The sequence below is a fragment of the Stylophora pistillata genome, chromosome 4 (genome assembly GCF_964205215.1).
Source record: "Stylophora pistillata chromosome 4, jaStyPist1.2, whole genome shotgun sequence".
In the NCBI taxonomy this organism is placed as follows: domain Eukaryota; kingdom Metazoa; phylum Cnidaria; class Anthozoa; order Scleractinia; family Pocilloporidae; genus Stylophora; species Stylophora pistillata.
Window position 1 is genome coordinate 30527073 of NC_142522.1, and position 21919 is coordinate 30548991.

Sequence of the window (21919 nt, forward strand, 5' to 3'; positions counted from 1 at the left end):
AAAGAACATAAATGTGAAGGTTTGAGTGTCCTTGCTTGTGCAGAAAACGAAATGTAACAAAACTGAATGTGAAGGGCTAGTAAACAACACAAGAAAACCACCCTCCCCCCCCAAAAAAACAAAAAAACAAACAAACAAGAAAAGAACATAATCGTAAAAGTTTGAGCGTCCTTGCTTGTGCAGACTTTGTTAGTATCAATATTGTTAAACCCCAATGATTTGATACATGTAACAAGAGAAATGGACTCATTGGATATTATACGAACCCGAACTTAGTGAGTTAAAAGGTCTATGAACGACATGCTTTTGAACTACACCTTTTTCGAATGATATCGCTGTTGACGAAGTATGATATATCATGCCTTAATAACGTTCAGGCTTTCACGACAATCCGTAAAATTTACATACCTTAATTCGTTCAAATAAGGCACATTCGCATAAAAAAGAAGTAGGTCTCTTTTGCTTTCAAAGTCTTCCAACAATTCACGCCTTCGGGTGACTACATGTCAAGTTATGTCAACACTCTCAAAACTCGAAATACTGACCGCCAATAGAACACAGAAGCGAAGTCTCCGCAGACTCTTAGCAAAATGGCATTTATTTGATAACTAACTAGTTTAAAGCTGCTAAACGGCAATTTTGATTTCAACGCTTTTTTTTTTTTAATAAAAAGCGGCTGAAGCACGCCACGGCAACTAAAAATGAATGGTTGCTGATCTCGTGCGAACAACGAAGATTGCCTAAGCCACGAGCCTTAATCCGTTTCGGTGAGATTCTCTCGCCATTCTGCGTCGAATTTCTTTACTTTTTGTGCTAATAGCCAGGCTTCTTTTTTACTTTCAACTATGTACTCCTCTGATTTTTATCTTTCTCCATTCACACTCTAGTTTTAAATGCAGGCAGATAGCAATGATTTCCTCGTGCAACCGAAATCAGATATCTAAGCGATTAAAATTCAAGGACCCGGCTGTTTTGCCGCAAGAAACCCTACGGGAGTCATTTATATTAGCATGTTATAATTAGCTATGCACACTTCGGTGGACTAAAGAATTCAGTTCGGAAATACGTTTTTGTAAATAACTCGCGTGCGTTTCAATATTTTATCAAAATTTTTTCTTGGAAACTATAGTTAAAATAATAATGCTTAATTTCGCATTCAAAACTTAAAAAATTTTCCCTCGAAGGTCTACCGTATCCTTAAACCCTTATTCATTGGATTGTGTTATCCACCTTCGATAAACCGTGGCCATGTCTTTTTATTCATTATATTTTCCTCTACTTCAAAGAATTTTCAACGTATTACTCAGAAGGAAGTTACTAAAGTGCGTGGACGCATGGCTTTGCTCCTTACATTCAGGGTGTTGCGGAACCCATTAATCGCAACAACGTTGAAGTGAACTTTATTATATCATATCAGCATGGACGCATTCATGCAGCAATGCTTGCTATTGCTCTTAAAGACAATTTTGAATCTGAGAGTTGTTTCCACTCGTCCTGGCCGGACAAATCACGATCCATATCCAACCCCCTAGCTCCTTAATTTGTCATTCTCTAATTGTGTGCTAACCAAAGGAGGATCAGTCGGGTATCCCATTAGCCCTTGCGCGTTATTATCGATGAGAAGGTGTCACATTGCATCGAATTCGAGTGCACGGACTAGAAAGTCGACTGAATTTTAAACGGCTGTTTGTCCTTACTCAGGAGCACGGAAGGTGATTTGAACGGTTTTATGTATTCTTGTAACAGTTAAGTTGACTTTAGTAGTTTAGTACTTGAACTTGCTCTTCTCTAAATGGGAAAAAAAAAACGCCTTTGTTATGAGTGGTATGCACGACTGAGTGGCTTTGTTTATACGCTTTACTCTAACGCTTGATCGATATTTGACTGTTGTGCTATTATTGGTGGGTACTTAAGCATTTTATTCCGCCTGGTGGTGCCTGAATAATGGCACTTTTCAATATTAGCGAAGGTCCCCTTAAGTCCCCAAATTTTGTAGGAATATGTGGCCGTTGTGAATTGTTTGAATTGGCGCCAAAAATTTGACGTCTTTCCTCGACTGGTGTATCACCCAGCCCGCTTTTGATCGATCAAGAGCCTTTACTACCTGTGTTAAATGCCCCTTTAGTACACCTGTGTAAAGGTTTGCTCCCGAATTAAGGTTAGTATCTTCTGGGGAAGTGTTTTCTTTATTTCTTTTGGTAACTCGAGTCGCTTGCCTCTTCTTCAGAATACTGGCTTTTCACGGCGATTTTTCCTTTCGTCGGGTAGCAACTTCAATATTATAATTTAAGACTTGTAAGTCTAGCCAGGGCATTTCTGGGATGTTGTTATCTCGTTCGTATTCGTCATATGGTCGAGTATCCGAAGCGGCAAGAGACCGATTTTCGACGAAATTGAAGTCGAAGATTATAATCACTGGACGTCTTCGATCTTCGCTTTCATCCTCTAGCTGTTTGGGTAAATCGAAAGAATATCACATTGAGAAGCCTGGAAGTCTCGGACAACAAGCCAAATTGGAAAGTTTGATGTAACTCTGACTATCCAAATCCAAGCAGTTGACATAAATTAGTCGCGAACGCGAGAGCACTTCGCTGTTGATCTCAACTACCTCCATCTCGACAGAGTGATTACGTGACTAGAGCGAATTGATAACATAGTTCGAAGCATGGAATTGTGGGATACCTGACTAATCCTCCTTTGCGCTAACCTGAACAAGCAGACTTTTAAGACTTTTGTATATCATCAAGAGATGAACACGACCGGTTTATTAGGAGGGGGGCTTTGGGATTTTCGGTTTTGCAGTTTTGACTGTTTTTGGATCGGTTTTTCGGTTTTTGGGCCAAAAAGGTCCGGTTTTTTCGGTTTTGATGTTCAGAGCGGTTTGCGGATTTTACGTGTTTTTGCATTCGGTTTTCACGAAAACTCTGATGCGGTTTTCGGTTTGTTCTTTTTGACCCCTTTAAAGGTGAAAATGTAGCGGATTTGTCAGGTTTGCACGGGGTTTTCGGTTTTGCTGCCTTTTTTTGTCGGTTTTTCGGTTTTGGAGGTTTTTTTTCTCCGGTTTTTCGGTTTCCCAGAGGCCCCAATCCCCCCCCCCCCCTCTATTAGTACAGATCACGGTTTTTCGGTGTTTATAACCGGTGAATTATCTGGCCAGAATATTGAAAGAACACGAGGACGTTTTTAGGGCGAGTGATTTTTCTCTGTTCCTGTTTCAGAGGTCTAGGAATTTGATTCGCCAACGGTGTAGATAATGCTCGTATGCACAGATATGTTTTGAAAACCATAAGAGTATATATCAACTGTACCTCTTGATGAAAACTACGTTGTCGATCCTGTCATTTCTTGCAGATAGTTGGGCGTCGTTCATGTTACGTAAAGTGTCTTCGAGAGGACGGTAAGCTCGTTAAACTCTAGAATCCTGTCTACACTAAACTAATCGACAAGGGAGATAATGTCTACTGATTTAAATAAATAAGAATTTAATTCCAGTTGATAAACAATTAAAAATATAATCAACAAGAAATCAATTTTGAGCGTGTAAACGCTTAACGACAAGCAGACCTACACGCTTAGAATCCCTCAAAAATGGCCCTGAATAAATATTAGAATAAAATGATAAGCCTTCTGGCTTGTTGCTGGACGCACAAAAACTGCTTAATTTATCATATGTTCGATTTTTTTCCTTTTGTCATAGGAGATGCAAAGTCTGTAAAGAGTGAACGGAGAGTTTTCGTTGATGACCAAAAGACGTCACTCTTCAATAGAATCAGACGCAGTAAGTCATTAAGAGGATCACTCTACCTCTGGCACGTGTTTGCGAGGGACTTACTAACACCCTGTAGCATTGTAGCATGCTATGGTAGTGTCTCTTTCCCTTTCTCCCCCTACCCCTCTCTTTCATTTTCTGCTTAGCTCTGGGGAACGACACTCCGATATGTCTCGGTGTTAGTTAGGATCAGAAAACATTTTGAAAAAAAAAAAAATCGGAGACCAAAATGTGATCCCTAATTCCTCCAATCCTTCCGTCAGTTTTCCCCTACTTTCCTCCATCAACAACTGATTTTAACATACTTTAGCATTGGTACCTCATAATGAGTTTGCCTTCCTTCGTTTTTTGTTTTGTTTTGTTTTTCCCAGACGCCAACAACACGACCAACAAACAAAGTACTGGCGTTAAAAATGGTGAGCTTAAATAAGAGATACTTTTTATAACCCAAGTGTTGAAGAACTGCTTCCATTTTGCTTCTTTTTAGTTTTCTCGTCCGATTGTTTGTCTTTTTATTTAGCTATGCTATTGTATATCTGGCTCTTGGTCTATTTGTAATTAGTTTCAGTGTACCATATCCTAGCTTCTTCCGCGTGCGGGAAGAAGGTGGCTGGCTGAAGTTGTCATCAACTCTGACGGCTACATTCAGAGAGCTCAAAAAACAACTTTCCCCAACGGTTATAACACATCCGATGAAAAACAACGTACATTTTTTGCATATACATTATTTACACGTTTTTGTATGTTTATAATTTTATACATCTAGTTCGGCCTTATCAGACTGGTTCAAACATTCTAACAAAATATTACTTTTCTTTTGTTTGTGACGTTTGAAGAAGGCCTAGAATGCTTGCTTGGCATGCGCAATGCTAGCAATAAAACTGATGCTAAGAATGCTGACGGCATACGGATAGTGTTCCGCGAAAGAGAGGACACAGGAAGATATCAAGGGACTGTAACTTGGAAACCCTTGCAAAGTATGTGAAATCGAAATCCATAACCTATAGTCTCGAAGTTATTTCAAGTGTCCTGCCTAGAATGAGATAAAAATCAGATCGCTTTACTCTTGCACTGACGTGCGCATTGAATACTATAGTTTCTGATCATCGGTAATTAATATCAAGGCTAGAATATTAATCAAAGTTTTCACTATAGCCTTGGAAAATGGTGTTCTGGAGTTATTTTATTTTGTTATTCATTAATTCATTTTGTAAGACAAAAAAGTGGCTGTCAATAAGCCTAGCATAGAGCGTTTTAACTTAGGTTACGTGACCAGCGGCCGTGCGTTAGATCATCAGAACGGCCCTGCGTCATAACACAAGTTTATCTTCCACCGGGACAGTTTAGTCATATTAATATAGCAAACCTCTGCTGCTCTCCACCGTTAATCCTTTAACCCTTAAGAGTGACCAGCATCTAATTTCTTCTCACAATATCACCCTTGAATCACACATCGAGGTCAGGAGAGTAAAGGAAATGATCACCAACTAAACAAGCTCTTGATTGTGAAACAAATTCTCTTTGTCAGCACCCAAGGATATATATGGAGGACAGCATGGAGAATATACATGCTGATATTAGTATGTAAAGGGTTAAACAAGTCATTCGAACATGACCGAAGGAAGTCATCTCAAAATGTCCTCTCTGTATGGGGAGGGGGAGGATATGCCAGTTTTGTCCGTTTATTTTAATTTTTTTTCCTCATTATCCTCGTTTTTTATATTTTACGTAAATTTTGTGGCTGATAGATGAAAGTGATGGATACAAGATAATAGCAGTCTATAATCTGGGTAAAGCTGAAGTAAGTGTGGAATGCGAAGTGGTTGCAAAGGTGAGATGTAGCACAAGTAAGAAGTTGTGAATAAGAATGTGAGTGATTACATGAACGCAATTTTGTTGGTCTGTATTCCTCCGCTTACTCATAACAAATTGCCCTCCAAATAGCGGGTACGCTCAGTAGGGAAGAAACTGTGGGTGAGTAAGTAATTACTTGCAGGTAATTTTGTTAATCGCAAAAATTTGCTTGTGCTATCAAAGCACCGTTACAAAGTGCGCATACCCGGCCAATTTTTACGACATACGTGACATATGTTTTAGAAGGGTTGACACCATAACTTAGCCGTTAGCTGTTGGTTAGTTTAATGATATATATTCACTTTATTTTCAGACTGTTATGCTGTATAACTTCACTAATTCTTCAAACGGCATTATGAACGGTTCTAGGGTGGACGTTATGGTGAGATAAACGAGGAAGTAATAGTAAAATTGAGCCTATGAAAGTCATATTTAATAGATTCCCTCTTCAATTTGATTATGAAATCCCTTACCGAGTACATTTGGAGTTGCTTTGCGGAGTCCGGGTTTAGTGCCAAATTTGGCTCCCATTTTAGAAATGATTTATGCTCTAATGGATTTTCCGTTATTCCGTTTGGCAAAGCGGGAGAAAAGTGAATTTAGTAAGACTCGCGTAAGGGCCTAAAACAAAAGAGAATATCTACGCCACCTCGCCACCCCCCCTTCCCCTATTATCCAACAGCATCCTTTAGTCGGTCCTGTTTCATGTTACCGATGAATGCTATAGATGCTTTTCTGTTGCATTTCAGTTCCTTTAAACCGTAGTAAAAAGCTTCTAATCGCTTTCAAAACGCCGGTATCAGTAAGCGTTTATCGTCTATGTTAACATTCTATCAGCTTTAAAGGATCTTATGTTGCAACTTGATCCTGATTTACATTGTTACTTTAGTATCATTTTGTTAAGGTCTGTCTCTAAACGTTCACCTCACTTTCAGTAGCAACACACCTCAAATATCCTTTTGAGCAATTTGTTTGTTCTCTCTTTGACCAATCTACATTTTCTCAACAATTTTGAAGATAGCAATAACCATTGATAGATGGGTGCGCCTTATACTAAAAAAAAAAAAAGGATCTTTCCGATTAACTGAATGTTTTGCACTTTTACCAGGTTGTCTCCTATCCACATTTCGAAAATCTGACTAAGTTACTAAAAGATAGTCAGACGCGTAAGTAATCATCTGTGAGTACTTTAGTTAGTCAGCATTGATCTTATTTTATTTTGTTTGTCGATATCACCGCTTTATCAGAAAATATGCACTGTTGACCAAGCTTGTTCCATAAAGATGGCTGCATATCAGCCTCGATCGTTCCTTTTTTTGCATCTTTACCGAGACGAAGTGAAGGGCCATAGAAACGCAAAAAAGAACGAGGATAATATCCAGCCTTCTCGACCGAATAAACTTGGTCAATAAAGGATTTATTATATGACAAAAGAAAACAATTTGATATAATAAGAATCAAGAATGACTTGTTCATTTCGAGAGCCAGAAAAGAAAAACCACTGTGTTTTTAGTAATGTTTTCTTTGTGTTCTTTGTGTTTCTCTTTTTTGTGACTTCATCGCCGCTATTGTCCACAAATTACAAACTTTGTAAGTCCGCTTCACGCAATTTTTTTCAGTCTTACACGGAATCAAGGCGGGCGATCTCGACCCCATCTTGCCCGCTCGCGTAGCCAATCAGAACATAGGATTCGCTTCACAATTCCCGCCCGCGCTGCCGGCTGTATGATAGATATACGTTATTGACCAAGAGCCAGCTGAAGACGGCTGAATTTTTAGCTAAGTTCTATTTTTGTATTTTCAAAATAGCAATAAAAAAAAGAACCGGGCTAATATCTAGCCATCTTGATCGGGCAAGCTTGGTCAATAAAGAACTTGATATATAGCAAAGAGGATTTCGCATTAATCTGAATCAAGAATGACTTGTTTATTTAGGGAGCCGGGAAAGAAAGCCAACTGTGTTTGTAGCACATTAAACCTAAGATTGTCGTTTTGTTTTGACTGTCTTCTGCCGCTATTTGCGACTTCGTTGCTGACATTGTCCAAAAGTTACGAATTCTGTAAGTCCGCTCTACACAATTTTTTTCTTGCGCAGGATCAAAGCAGGCAGTCTCGAGCCATCTTGCCCGCTTGGGTAACCAATCAGAACACTGGATTCGCTTCATCTTGACCGCGGGCACAGCCAGCTATATAATAATGATTATTATTGTTTTCTTTATTGTTATCATTATCAACATCATCATCATTATTATTATCATAATTATTTTTACTCTCGCATTTTTTTTCAACGAACAAGTATCGAAACACCCGTGAAGGATTGATATAAAGGAATAGCGGAAGTTATCATAAAGCAACAGCAGTTGTAAATGGTGTAATAAAGAAATAGTTAAAGGGATAGAGACAACATAGAGACAAGATTCCAATAAAATGCCCAACGGCTCTTTTGGTAGTGTGAGGCTATGGTGTGTTGGCGACCCGACACAAATTTCCATATTTCTTTTAAAAAGGGAGTTAACTTCAAATTTGTGCCCCTTTCAGCGTTGATCATTCCCCTCTGCGACAGAAGCAGCTATCATTCCGCTCTTGCAGACGATAGCACGCTTTTGAATTGTTAGGCTTGAATTGTTCGCCTTTAGGTACAGTTTGCTTTTATACATCATCATGCACCGTAGACTAGACATCAACTTGTGATATTGAAGACATTTAATCATACCTTATAGTAGGCCTAAAAATAGAAAGCCTGACTTTTTTTAGGAGTTTTGGAACATCAGGATCTTTTAATAAAAAAATTAGAATTTTATGAAATAAAAAGGGAATTCGTGGGGGATTTTTGGACAGCAAGAAAATTGTGCAGTGTTTCCTATTTCTAATGCTTACCATCATTCCAATACTATCTGGAAACATCTGCCAATGATGCTATCGTCTCCCTTTCCATCCGGGGTATATGAAGCAGCGCGTTTGTTCAACCCATGAGTTGTCAAGATATCGAAGCCAGTTGCTGCAGATGTTAATCAGAGCTGTGCCGTTCCTCAACCCAGCCCTTGAAGGATGAGCTTCCACCATATCTGATGATAGTAGGAAACATCCCAGATAATTTTGATGCTCTTGCAAACACCTGACAATGGTGGAGAGATAAAGCTGCGGAAATGACACTCTGAGTCTCTTGTGTCAAGACTGAAAATCGCTCTTGTACAGCCATCATCTGCTGCCACTGAGAGGGTGTTTTCGTTGCTGGTAACAATGTTTGGTGACCAATAGCAGGACACATTAAAAGATTATATCGAGGCAGCTCTGATTCTTCGAGTAAACAATCGTTGAGAATCGTCACGTTATTAGGGTGTTAGCTTTACCTTATCAGACACTTCAAGCCAGGAGTCTAGGACTCTGTGACTACTCACATTCTATGCGAGAACTCTAGTGGATTGCCTCGTTTATGTCCTGTTATCATCACGAACTATGATATAATCAAAACTTGTTCGTGAGTCTCAGTTTGCAAGCTTTTACTTTTACAGACGAGCTAGCAGTTTTGCACTCCTCGCATCAGACGGAACATTGTTTAATAAGGGCGCTATCTAGCGTACAAAACACCGTCTTCTTTTTTTTTTAAGGGAGAGCTAAGGTTTCTTGTAAAAAAATGGGAGATATATACAAATTTTTATAAAATTTTAGGATATTAAGGGATTTTTAGAAAAATTCTGGGATATTCAGGGATTTTTGGAGGGAAAAAAATGGGAATTTCTGCAAAATGTTTTTAGAGCATTTATCGGGATATCAGTGTCTGGGCCTACCTTTGGGATAGTAATTTCCCTTTAGAAATAGAGTTTTACTCGCTTTGAGGTGAACAAATGTTCATTTACACCGATGTCAATGAAGGAAATTGTCAAAACCACAATTTCTTCCATTCAATTACTTGATTTGCCATACATGCCAAATATGATATGGTTTGGTTTTTTCGTAGACTGCAAAGTTCCAGCCGTCAATGGATGTTATAAGCGAGGTTAGTATGAGGCAAGCGATCATAAAATTGAGACTGTGAATCCAAACTTTTCCGTACATGCTTTGAGGAGATGACACCCGAAGGGTTTGGACACTTGCTTACATTCTTTAGAATGAGTTTTTACAAATATTTTTATACCGACGTAGATGGGTCACCTTACCACCTTCAGAGGCTGAAAAAATCGTTTTTTCTTTTATTGGACTAGATTGAAGTTAGACATTTTACCTTACTCTTACAAAAAGAAAAAAATAAAAATCTCAAGTGTCCGACTTTTTAGGAAAACGAATTTTCAAATAAAAGTTAATAAATCAGGAAGGCCTCAGAAGCTCGTAAATGGACAAACCCCTTTGGGGAATATTCGCGGCAATTTCATTATATTTTCATATTTTGTTTACATCGCGCACTTGACAAAATTCACACGCGGAAGTTTTCTGCTAGTGGAAAGTCTTTCTCATGGATAAAAAAAATAAATCAAAATTAAATAGGAGTTCTAAGGCAAAGGAAAAGAAAAAAAAAAAAAACAGACCCAAAGAAGAGATAAATGGTACCATTTTGTCAGGAAAACTGAAAAAAGCAGTCCTGACACTCCTCTCCACGCTAGCACCCAAATTGCGAACAAAAAAGTCGCCATCAAATCTATAATTGTCGTACATAAGGTTAAAAACGAAGTTGCCTTTCAATAGGCAAGTACCGGCATTGTTATCATATGAAATCATGAATGAACTATCCGAGGGAACTCATTTCAGCGATCAGGGTATTCCTTCAGCTGTCTGTCGACTCGCTGTTTTGCGTTTGAACAGTTTCTCCTGCTTTAGCTTTTTTGCTGCGGGTTTTTTCTTTGTCAACTTTGCCCATTACTCAACGTTCAGCAGAGCGAAATCAAAAAACGTGACTGCCATGCGACTCTTTTCCTGGAAAAGTCGTGATACATTGTGATTGACGCCAGGAGATCTCGTCTCCTCATTGGTTCGCGGTTTCAGGAGGCGAGATAATAGAGAACTTAAGCACCAGACCTGAAAACGACCGGCGCTTAAGTTCCGTAATCTCTTGGTGTGGCGCTAGTTGTTTACGAATCTTTAGGAGCTAAAATCGCGCATTTGATTTTTAGAGGAATACATTCACTTCAAGCGAATTTATAGGGTGTGTAGATTTGATCGATTTTCGTGACATTTGGCCGAAATATTCCAAAGATAATTACGAACGAAAGTGTTTCAGAAAATGTTGATATTTGAAATATTTTTCGGGTGGTCTCCATTAACGCAACACGTTTCGCATATTTACGCTACTCTAACTTTAGACGCGAATAACTAAACAACCAATCAGAAAATCGGAAAACCTTGACACTCTTTTCTTGGTTGATGCCTTGTGAATAAGACTGTGCAGCCATTTTGCTCGTGGTGCGGGATCTGATACCCGATAAATTCAATTGAAGGATCCTCGGTTATATCACGCCTTACTGGCTCCTGACTCACCCTTAAAGAAAAAAATCGCATAAATTATATTTTTTTCGTAAACTACGTTTACTAAGCTTTCTTTTGGTGTATAGTTTGTCTGGGTTTTCTTGAAACTAGCGCCCGTGCGAATTTTTTTTTCCCGAAGGACACCCACGAAGGTGGGAAGTAACCTTAATTGAGACAGACACAGTTGATTATTAACCAGAAAATGAAAATGTTGGACACATCAACGTAGTAAATTTGGAAAAAGTGAAGTTTGGAGCCTTGACTCCTAATCGGTGTAAAGTAGTTGATATAAGATGTAGGGTGCCATGGTTTGATGACGAGAGCTCAGTGTTGCGCCGCTTAAGTAACTTTGGCAAGTTGTTATTGATATACGTACGGATCATGGTATGTTCTTTTAGTGTGAAAATGACTAGTAAACAAAAGAGTGTATCGATGCTCTCTTGGATATTTTAACATCGTGGCTGATTGAATCGTAAATTTTTCTATTTAAGTCATACCTTGCTTGGTTTTCTCTCTAGTTAGTTGTTTTCTTGTTTTTGCTTAAAATCTATATCATCCTACCGATCAAAACAAAAACCTTTGATCAATCCCTCCTCTCCTCTTCATAGTCGAGGGTAATAGAAACTGATGAGGATATATTGTCAGGAAACAAGTTCTGCGCATTCGATATTAGTTTAATGCTTGATACTTTTTGAAGTGACATGCTACTTTTATTACCTTTTCTTTCTCTTACTTATAGACATAACAACAATGTCGCCAACAGGTTAGTTGATATTTAATTGCTCTTAGTTATATACAGATGGTGATACACTCGTATAGCATGAAAAAGTCTTGTAAACAAGAGAGCGTCCTTTTTGTCATGACTGTCATTGAGAACGTAAATGCCGGTCCATTGAATCGTGCAAATGAAACCTTTCTTGGTCTCCTTTCTATTCTGGTCATTCCTCCACAAGAAAGTTTAAGGTTAGATCTTGAGACACTTTAATCAAAATATCTTAACAGAAAGCATATGCTGAGTTAATCTGACAACTGAAGGGCATTTTGAGAATGCCGTCAAAAATTGGTAACATGGGCCTGTTTAACATATCGGAATGCAATACTTTGTTGCAGGCCTGCAAAGTAGCAGCACTGCGAGGGGTCCTGCGAAGACAGAGCCGCCATACCCAAGGGAAAATGGTAAGCCATTATGATGTAAATTTAAAAAAACCTTCATGACTGTGGTCGGTCTGTTCGAACCCAAAACTGTAGTTTGTTTGAGTGACAATCTAGTGTCTTAATTGGTGAGAAATTTTTACCAAAGTTATCTTTTTTATCCCTTCAGGTAACCGGACCACCATGATCCTTGTAGCTGTCTTTGTAACGTCGTGTGTATCATTTGTGGCTTTGGTATTAGCCTTTGGGTACTACCGCCGACATAAAAAACACAAAAGTACTAAGCTTGCGAATCCTTTGACAGGTTTGTGATTAATTCCCAATACAACAAGATGAAAAAAAATACCACTGAGAAATGTCTTTACCAGAGACACTAAGTAGGTAACGTTCATATTTTCTTTTCGTACTTTGGTTTTCTTCCCCTTCTAGAAAATTCTGAGCGTAACTGTCTGTGGGTGATACGAGTTTTTCAGTGTTTTAGCTGCCGCAACCCAAGAATATATCGACAAACGACCTTGAATTGAGAATGGCGAGGGATTTGCCAGTCATGAACATGACAGAATGGGGCGAAAGGCGAGTGACGTGTCAGCAGCTGATTGGCTATATCAAACACATGAAAAATTATCGTATTTTTTCACGTGTGATGTCGCGGCTTTTCTTTGGGCTGGAAATCCATGTATAGCACCGCAGGTTATTTGATAACACAAGAAAACATTAAGATACAAGCCATTAAATAAAAAATTTCTGCACTCACGTCCCGACCCTCCCGAGGGAGCCATCTTGAAGAACGTGGAAAAATAACTGACGGGGCATTCTGGGTAACTTTTTTTAGTGAAAATTATACCGCTGGCCAGTAACTCGATATTTTGACTCGGACTTGAGCTCGGATTTTACTCGGAAAACAGGCGTTTCCTTTCCTGAATATTACCTTAACTTGTAATAAAAGGAGAAAAGTGACGGTTATGGTGAGTTGCATAGTCAAGGCTCAGCATTTCCTGACCCAAATGGCCTGTGGAACTGGTCTGGTAAGAGTAACTGCCCAACGACTCTTGCCTGTCCAAAAATCTATTTTATCGAAGCGAAACCAGTATTTTATTCGCTTGATTATTTATCCGAGCGGTCTCCGATGATGGTTTTATGGGTGAGGTTGGTAACAAAGAGCAAATTAGCATGCAGGCAATTGACGCTTGGTGATTGTCATAGACGTAACATTTCTCTCATCTTCTCGCCTACCTGCTTTCAGGGAATACAGCTTGTTATCATTTCCCCCATTTTCTCGTCCGCCTGCACTTGTCAGGGAAAACAGCTGCATAACATTTTCCTGATATTCTTGTGTGAACTATGAAAGACCTTGTGAATACGTCGCACACTATAACTCACAGATATTTACGAGGTTTACGTTTATTATTTTTCAGAGCTGAAATTTGAGTTCGATGCATTCATTATATACAGTTCAAAAGACTCAGAGTGGGTAGTAAAAACCCTTCTTCCAACTCTTGAGGAAAAGCATGGGTTAAAGTGCTGTGTACACTACAGAGATTTCACTCTTGGAATACCTATTCGGAAAAATATGGTTGACAGCGTTTACAAGTGCAAGAAAACGGTGGCTGTTGTCTCCACTAATTTCTTCAATAGTAACTACTGCGGATCTGAGCTAGATTACGCCCTCCACCGACTCATGGAAAAAAATGATAACAGCTTAGTTGTTGTCAAACTTGATGATGTTGACAGAAATAAATTGCCGAAGGAACTTCAAAACAGGAGCTACATAGACTATCCAAAGTCAATTGAAAAGGAAACCTGGGAGAAAAAATTGATAAAATGTTTGAAGGTCAATAGCTAAAGAGAAAATTATGATTGACTCTACATCAGCACTATAACGGCATGCATTTTCAGCGTGTAATAAGAACAACAAGAGCATTTATTAGCATTGCAACTTGTAAAGTCAAAACTTGCAAGTTACCCGTTGAAATAATGTACTTTGTGTCTTTTTCGCAGAAGTAAAGTGAAAGTTTGACCTTAATAATTAGGTTGTAAACAGTCTCTTTTTGCATGTCAGCATTAGAACAGATTAGTCGCGTGAAACATATCTTCAAGGAAGATTTACGAATAACATTCATAAAAGCTTTAGTTTTTTTAAGTAGATTGTACTACTGTTCTTTGGTTTGGTTTAACATCACTGATACAAACATTAGGAAGTTGCAAAGTGTTCAAATTTTTTCTGCCCGCATAGTTAGCGATACTAATTATAAGATATACGACTACGTATCTCAAATGTTAAAGAGACTGAGGTGGCTCTCAGTAAAAACCAATTTATATTTTAGAGATGCAGTTATGGTATTTAAATGTATGACGGGCATGGCCCAAGACCATTTAAGTAACAAATTTTTCTCTAGAGGTAACATAAGTGGGCGGGCGAATAGAACTTCCCACAATTAAATATTCCATTATCGAAACAAAAACAGGGCAGCGATCCTCTTCTTATAGAATTGTTAAAATAAGGAATAATTTACCCCCTGAAATAAATCTGAGCCAATCTCTAAATAATTTTAGCGTAGTTTGAGAGAGCATCTTTTGAAAGATTCCTTACGATGAGTCATTTTGTCATCTTTTAGCTAGCCTTAAATACTAATTTTTATTTCTTTAAACTGTCACTGAAAAACCCTCATGGGGATTTGTCAGTAAAGTATTATATTATAATATTGTATCGTCTTGTATTGTACTTTTGTAATTCTTTCTATTCTCGATACTTATCAGTTAGCTTGATAAATCAAACAACAACAGACATATGAAACATATGTATGAACTGCGGTTATGAAACGTATATGTGCACAGTGGTTCGAGTCCCGTACAGGCCTGAAAAATTTTTTTCAGGTCTGATTTTCACTATTGCTCAAATAGTGCTTTACTGCGAAGGATCGTGCACATATACGTTTCATAACCGCAGTTCATACATATGTTTCATATGTTTGTTGTTGTTAAACAGTCCAAAGTTCCAAAGTTCAGGAGTTCTTAAATATATACGAGTATCAAATATTACTAATATTAATGTAAGGTTATAAATAATTCCAAAATAGTTAGGTCTAATATTAATATAAGCTTAATCTATAATATTGGTATGGCTAGGGCTAATGTAGACTAATATTAATGTAACGCTAGGATTGTTTAATGCTAATTCTAAGTTGTAAATAATTCCAAGTTACTTTAATCTAATGTTAACTAAAGCTTAAGGTAATCTATTTACAAAAGTATTCTATAAGAGTCCCCATCAATTGTAGAGATTGATGGGGACTCCCAAGCGTTTCTAAAGTTAGATAACGAGAGTCGGAAGTAGGCGCACGCGATTTTTTTTTTTGGTCTCACTAAGGGCATAGCGAATTATACCTTCAGGGGGATCATTCCCATTGTGGAAGGTAGATTTATTTCGAAATTTCCAGATGCTGTACAGAATTGTCTTAATTAGAAAGCGAGCAATACGATTCTGTCTTGGACTAGCGGGGGTCCAACGAAAAAAGAAAACATAGGTACAGGATGGGAGAAAGCTAGTTCCAGGGATAGAGGAGATAACAGGGGAGAAGTGGAACCATACAGATTTCACACGGGGGCAATTGAAAAAAATGTGATCTATAGTTTCTTTACCGGAACAGAAGGCGCACCTATCTGAGTCGATATATCCCCAATTCTTTAGAGAATCGCGGACCTTAATAGCTCATCTCTCAAACCGGCGGTCTACTCCCACAGGTATCAACGAACGCTTTACGTTCCGCTAATTTATTCGTGTTTTTCTCGTTGCCATGTTCCCACCAATCACATAGCTCCTTTTTCTGCCCTTAAAAGCACACACAACCCACAATTCCTCTATCCGCTCCGACGAAGAGCTAACGCTCGAAACGTCAGCTTTTATAATCGTAACGGTGGCCAATTTACCATTTCAACTTTGTTGATATACTCAAATTATTATTTCGTTACCCCCACCGACGCAGCCCCATACAGTTTCTTTAGAAACTATCAGCCTTTATCTAACGATTTATACCCTAGTATAGAAATCAAGCACCCATTTCTATTGACGACACAAATTACATTGGCTTATCCAATTCACGAGTTCGCTCACAGAGCCTTTGATTTCCTTTGTGTGCGGTGAACAAAGGTTTGCCCATTTTTGTTTTACCGTAAATGTTCTATTAAGCCCCCTCTCTAATAAGCGACCCCCTCTAGTAAGCCCCCCCCCCCCCATTTTAGAGTAGAGTAGACATCTATATTTATACAGGATAGCCCCTTCAGCGTAGTAAACACTGGTATCAACGGGGGTCCTGTTACTCACCCATCCCACCCCAGGGGAGGACATCCATCACACAGTAATCTCGTGCGTGGGAAATTAACGTCTCTGCCCCTAACCCTGCAGGAGACGGGACCTCCATTTATTCGTCCCTATCCGAGAAGACTAGAATATCTAACCCTTTCTTGATGTTAGAGAAAGGTAGCATATTCTTCTCAATTATTTTAAGACCCTGAGTGTTGGTCCGGCCGGGGCTCGAACCCTCGACCTCCCTCACAACAGTCCATTGCTTTATCCATTGAGCTAACTGGGAGGCAAGAAGGTTAGGAAGCCCTCGCCTTCCCCGGGTACCTAGCACTCGTTTGCACGTGGTGTTCGAGCTAGCTCACCCTAAAAGTCCAACAGTAAGTAGCTAGTCGGTCGAAGGAACTCTCAAGTTCAAAATTAAACTCGGGCACTATGTGACTATTAAAGTGCACCTAACGCCTAAATTTTTTTTTCGTTTAAAAAAATCTTCATGCTTTGGTGAGTATCTCGTCGAAACAATTGTTGGATTTGGTCAAATCCTTGAATTTTTGTGCCCCGTTCAGGTACGGAAAATCGCATTAAAATCACCACTATTTTGACTCACGACCGCGTTTCAAGGATCAAGAGTCTGGCGACTAATGTGGCGTCACTTCGAGAACCCAACAATCTGCATTTCGCCCCATTTTGCACAGTTCATTGGCTATATTTGAAAGGTTACATCGATATTGGTCGCAAATATGCCGAAGAATGAATCTAGTGCTAGAAAGGCTTTCGCAGGTCGACGACTGGCTGAGAATTCCTCGAGCGTCTTCTCGAAGTGACATCACAAGTCTACTCTACCCAGATCGCCATTTACGCAGTCGTGGTCCATTCCGATCTCGACTTCAACAGGGCTTAAAAAAAGGAGGGTTTAACCAAATTCAACAATTTTTTCGAAGAAATACTCACCAAAGCAAGAAGATTTTTTAAGTGAAAAAAAAATTTAGGGGTCAGGTGCACTTTAAGCAATGTTCCGCATATTTGAACTTCTTCGTTAAAGATCCAGTCTAAGTGAAATATTTTCGGTATTTGTAAATGTGGTAATTGTAGAGATGGCTTGTTTAGAGGCAGATGTCTAGACTATAGCCTTTATTTGGCGCGAAAATATGCTCGGATGTTTGTCCGCGGACATTATCGTCCCGAGAGCGAAGCTCGAGGAAAAATCTGTCAGTTCTAATGCGTTTATTATCCTTCAAATACTTTTGCAGTGTGCAGGACAAAATGTTTATCAACAGTTTACCATTTGCGTGGGATATTCCTTTTTCAGTGTTCTCTGGTACGACTTAACGACTTAAGGTTACTTCACACCTTCGCAGGTGTCCTTCGGGAAAAATTTTATACGCACGCTAGTTTCAAGAAAACCCTAACAAACTATACATGAAAAGAAAGCTTAATAAATATAGTTTACGATAAAAATATAATTTAGGCCCTTTTTGATTTAGGGAGAATCATGAGCCGGTAAGGCTTGAAACGACCGAGAGTCCTTCTATTGAATTTATCGGGTATCGGATCCCGCAGCAGAGAAAAATGGCTACACAGTGTTACTCACAAGGCATCAATCGCCAAAAGGGTGTCGCGCTTTCTTGAAATTCTGACTGGTTGTCTAGATATCCTCATCTAAAGTTAGAGTAGCGTAAAATATGCGAAACATGTCGCGTAAATGGACACCACCTGAAAAATATCTCAAATATCAAAATTTCTTGACACCCTTTCGTTCGTCATTATCCCTGGAATGTTTCGGCGAAATTGCACGAAAATCGGTCAAATCTACATACCCTATAAACTCGTTCAAAGTGGATGTATTCATCTCAAAATCAAATGCGAGATTTTAGCTCCTAAAGGTTTGTAAAAAACTAACGCCACACCAAAAGATTAGGGAGTTTAAGCAAATCACTACGGCTGGCGCTGCTACGGCTAGCGTGGTTGACGAGGTTTGGGGAGAGTACGTCGCCGTAGCCCGCCAAAATTCAACGTTAAGCAACGCGAACTACAAACCTAGTACGACTGAGAAGTTTAAAACCAATAAATTAAGTGTCTTCGCGGTAGTTTTTGCACGTCTAAAAACTCAAAATGGCCTCGTCCAAAGGGACGAGGGATTCCAACGTTTGGAAAAAAAAATTGTAAGCGATCCTGTGCACAGTGAATGAGTGAATTGAAATATTTAAGCATACGTGTTGTAAAATTGCCAGTTTGGAGCTTATAAGCACCAAAGCAAAGTTTCTACACGGTCCCTCATAACCCTCGTCATTCCTCGGTCTCAGCTATTTGAATTTCAAGTAGTCTTTGAGGTTTGAAAAGGAAAAGTTAGACTTTCTACTTATGCATTTCTCCTTGCGTTCGCTGCGTTCTCCGTGTGCACACTGCTTCGATCCTTCGACAAACCCAGCTGCAAAAATAAAGGCAGATTCACTCGGTAAGGGACAGCAAGCTTGATAAATATTCCCGATAAGCTATTTTTAAAGATGTTAAGTGTATTTCAATAGTTAAAATTGCTCAGGAGAATGTATAAAGCGAAGAAAGAAGCGAGATAAGTTCACGTACCACAGACTACGCCGAAACCTTTCCGCTCGCGTAGAAGGATTTCCCGCTACGGCTGGATGGGAACCACTGACATGCGCAATGACTCGTTTCTGGACAATTTTACCTCCGGTAGCCGTAGCAGCGTCAGCCGTAGTGATTTGCTTAAACTCCCTATTATCTCGCCTCCTGAATCCAGGACTCCCTTGCGTGAATGGTAATGGATCAAAAGTTTCCTGTGAAAAGTATCAGACAGCAATCACGTTTTCTTTTTATCTCACTCTGTTGAACGTTGAGTAATGGACAAATGGCAAAGGAAAAACCCGCGGCAAGAAAGTTAAAGTTGGAGAAACCACTGAAAAGCAAACAAGCGAATCGACAGGCAGCTTAAGTAATACATGTACCGTTTTCGCTGAAATGAGTTCCCTCGGGTAGGTTTATTCATAATTTCATACGATTCGAGGCGATTGCCGATGTTTTTGTAGGCACGTACTTGCATCTTGAAAGCAACTTCGTTTTTAGCCTTATGTGCGACAAGTGTAGATTAGATGGCAACTTCTTTGTTCGCAATTTGACCCAATTTCGATGCTAACGTGGAGGGGAGTGTCAGGACTGTTTTTTTTTTTTTTTCTGCTTGACATTATTTCTAATTTTGATCTATATTTTCTATCCATGAAAAAAGACTTTCCACTAACAGAGAACTTCCACGTGAGAAGTTTGTCAAATATGCAAATGAGTGTGTTTTCATCAGACAACTTTTCTAGCTGAACATTTCTAGGTGTTTGTTTACAGACCGACATTTACTAGTTAAACTTGACATCTGTTTTCACTCTGAAATCTAAACCGAAATTTAAGCCATTTACTCAGTAGATTCAAATTACAGAAGCCCTAAACTTTGAGAAAATGGCGGGAGACGAGGCATTTTCAATGACTTTTTCTTGTATTGATTCTCGCCATATTTTTCCGAATCAGACGGCGTTTCTTTCAAAGGACGCGACTAATGTCTCGAGTAATGGAGAGGATACCACGGATTGTTGAGCATTTGTGCTCAAAAGCAGGTATGGCGGGTTCTGCATGCCACCTCGGTGAAATAAGTAAGGGTAAAGTCCTGGCCGAAGAGCTGAGGAGTCTAATGAGGCCGGAGGAATTGTAAATCAGAACGGGAAAGTACTACGAGTGAATTTGTCTGTCATTTCGAATGCACTGTTTGCAAAGTGAACGCGATTGTCTGAAAAATATTTGCCAGTTCACGGTTTGGCAGGCATCTGTCGCTACGAGCAATGTGATTGGCTGCGGCATTTATCAGGACGAGTTATACCATCTCGCGAGGTAGTATAACTACGGGAATTTCCGGTCATGAAGGCGAGATAATCCTTTGATTTTCCTTGTGAGAACAGCTTGCATTTTTAACTGGCTAAACTTACGACGAGCTATTTTCACTGTACTTCCGGACTTTTCCGACTTCAACTAGTCAAACTTGTCCCAGTGAAAAAACAACCGTTAACATGAAATTGCCGCGAATATTTCCCCAGGGGTTCGCCCATTTACGAGACTATGACACCTTCGTGATTTATTGAAAGTACATTTTTCTAAATAAGTCAGACGCTTTTTAAGATTTTTAAATTTTTATTTTTGTAAGCGTTAGGTAAAATATATAACTTCAATCTAGTTTAATAAAAGAAAATAATATTTTTCGGCCTCTTAAGGTGGGAAGACTTTGTGAGGAAATTGAAATGGGTTGCCATTGATTGTAAACAAAATGGCGACGTTGAGACACGTGTTTATGCGCTCAGTAGTTATCTTGGTTTTCTGGCTGGTTCTTGGAGATTTTCTAAAGCCTTCGCACGATTTACAGCTTAATAATGATACTGGCTGTTGTTCCACATTGGCTGTTGGCAAAGAACTTAATTCCTTTTCCCTTCCCAAGTTCTCGCTGAAAAGAAGAGCTCTAAAGAGACCGACAAACAGAAGCCATCTTGCGACTGTACTCTCAGTTCGTATCATCAAGTTCACTGGGGATATCTTACTCGCCGGTTTGCTGTTACAGTGTGGTGATATCTCCGTAAACCCAGGACCAAATGCCAACTTGAATCCTCGATCTATCGGAGATTTCCACAGCGTCGAAAATCTACCGAAGCTTCGCGGCTTTAAAATAGCTCATCTTAATGTGCGAAGCATTTTGCACAAGATGAATCATGTTCAACTATTATTTAGTGACAAGAAATTCGACATTTTTACTTTTTCTGAAACATGGGTTAGCCCATCTATAAAAGATTCTGAAGCAGATATTAGTGGCTATTTAGTATTGAGAAATGACCGAACAGGTAAAAGAGACGGCGGCACGGCAATTTACGTACGCGATGGGATTCCCTACAAACATAGAACGGATTTGACTACTGAAAATTTTGAAATATTATGGATTGAGGAACATCGACTCAAGTGCAATAAATCGTTTATTGCTTGTGTATATAGGCCACCTTACGTCTGTTCTGAGACTTTCATCGATGCACTAAGTGACTCACTCACGAAACTGTCAGCGGGATCGGAAATAGGCGTTTTGGGGGATTTCAATATCGACTATTTAGCTGTAAAAGACGACTCTGCATTTTAACTAAAACGGCAACTGCAAAATTTGCAACAACAAATGAATTTGAGCAGTTAAGCAACACTCCGACCAGAATATATGAACAAACGAAATCCGCCATCGATCTGATCTTTGTCAGCAACAACCATCGCATTGTTGAAAGTGGTGTAATTCATTCGGCAATTAGCGACCATTCCATTGTGTTCTGCACCATAAAATCTGGTGTCCCTAGTCCCAGCCAAAG

General features: G+C 39.2%; 1 protein-coding gene and 1 pseudogene across 7 annotated transcripts in view; one reads left to right on the top strand and one right to left on the bottom strand.

Annotated features, from left to right (window-relative positions):
• LOC111344710 (uncharacterized) overlaps positions 1-14939 on the top strand; it is a 30297-nt gene extending 15358 nt beyond the window's left edge. For 4 of the 7 annotated variants that reach the window (XM_088757041.1, XM_088757042.1, XM_088757043.1 and 1 more), the window contains 12 exons: positions 3352-3397; positions 3698-3778; positions 4141-4185; positions 4606-4746; positions 5518-5600; positions 5937-6005; positions 6732-6789; positions 9582-9620; positions 11820-11843; positions 12191-12256; positions 12402-12536; positions 13648-14939. In XM_088757041.1, coding sequence (XP_088613167.1) covers positions 3352-3397; positions 3698-3778; positions 4141-4185; positions 4606-4746; positions 5518-5600; positions 5937-6005; positions 6732-6789; positions 9582-9620; positions 11820-11843; positions 12191-12256; positions 12402-12536; positions 13648-14075 — 1215 coding nt within the window. In that variant the 3' untranslated portion in view covers positions 14076-14939. Of the gene's footprint in view, positions 1-3351; positions 3398-3697; positions 3779-4140; positions 4186-4605; positions 4747-5517; positions 5601-5936; positions 6006-6731; positions 6790-9581; positions 9621-11819; positions 11844-12190; positions 12257-12401; positions 12614-13647 lie in introns of all 7 variants that reach the window. The other 3 variants (XR_016000032.1, XR_016000031.1, XM_088757044.1) reach the window with 3 other exon arrangements.
• Positions 2240-3287, bottom strand: LOC148733299 (uncharacterized; annotated as a pseudogene).
• Positions 14940-21919: the final 6980 nt, after the last annotated feature.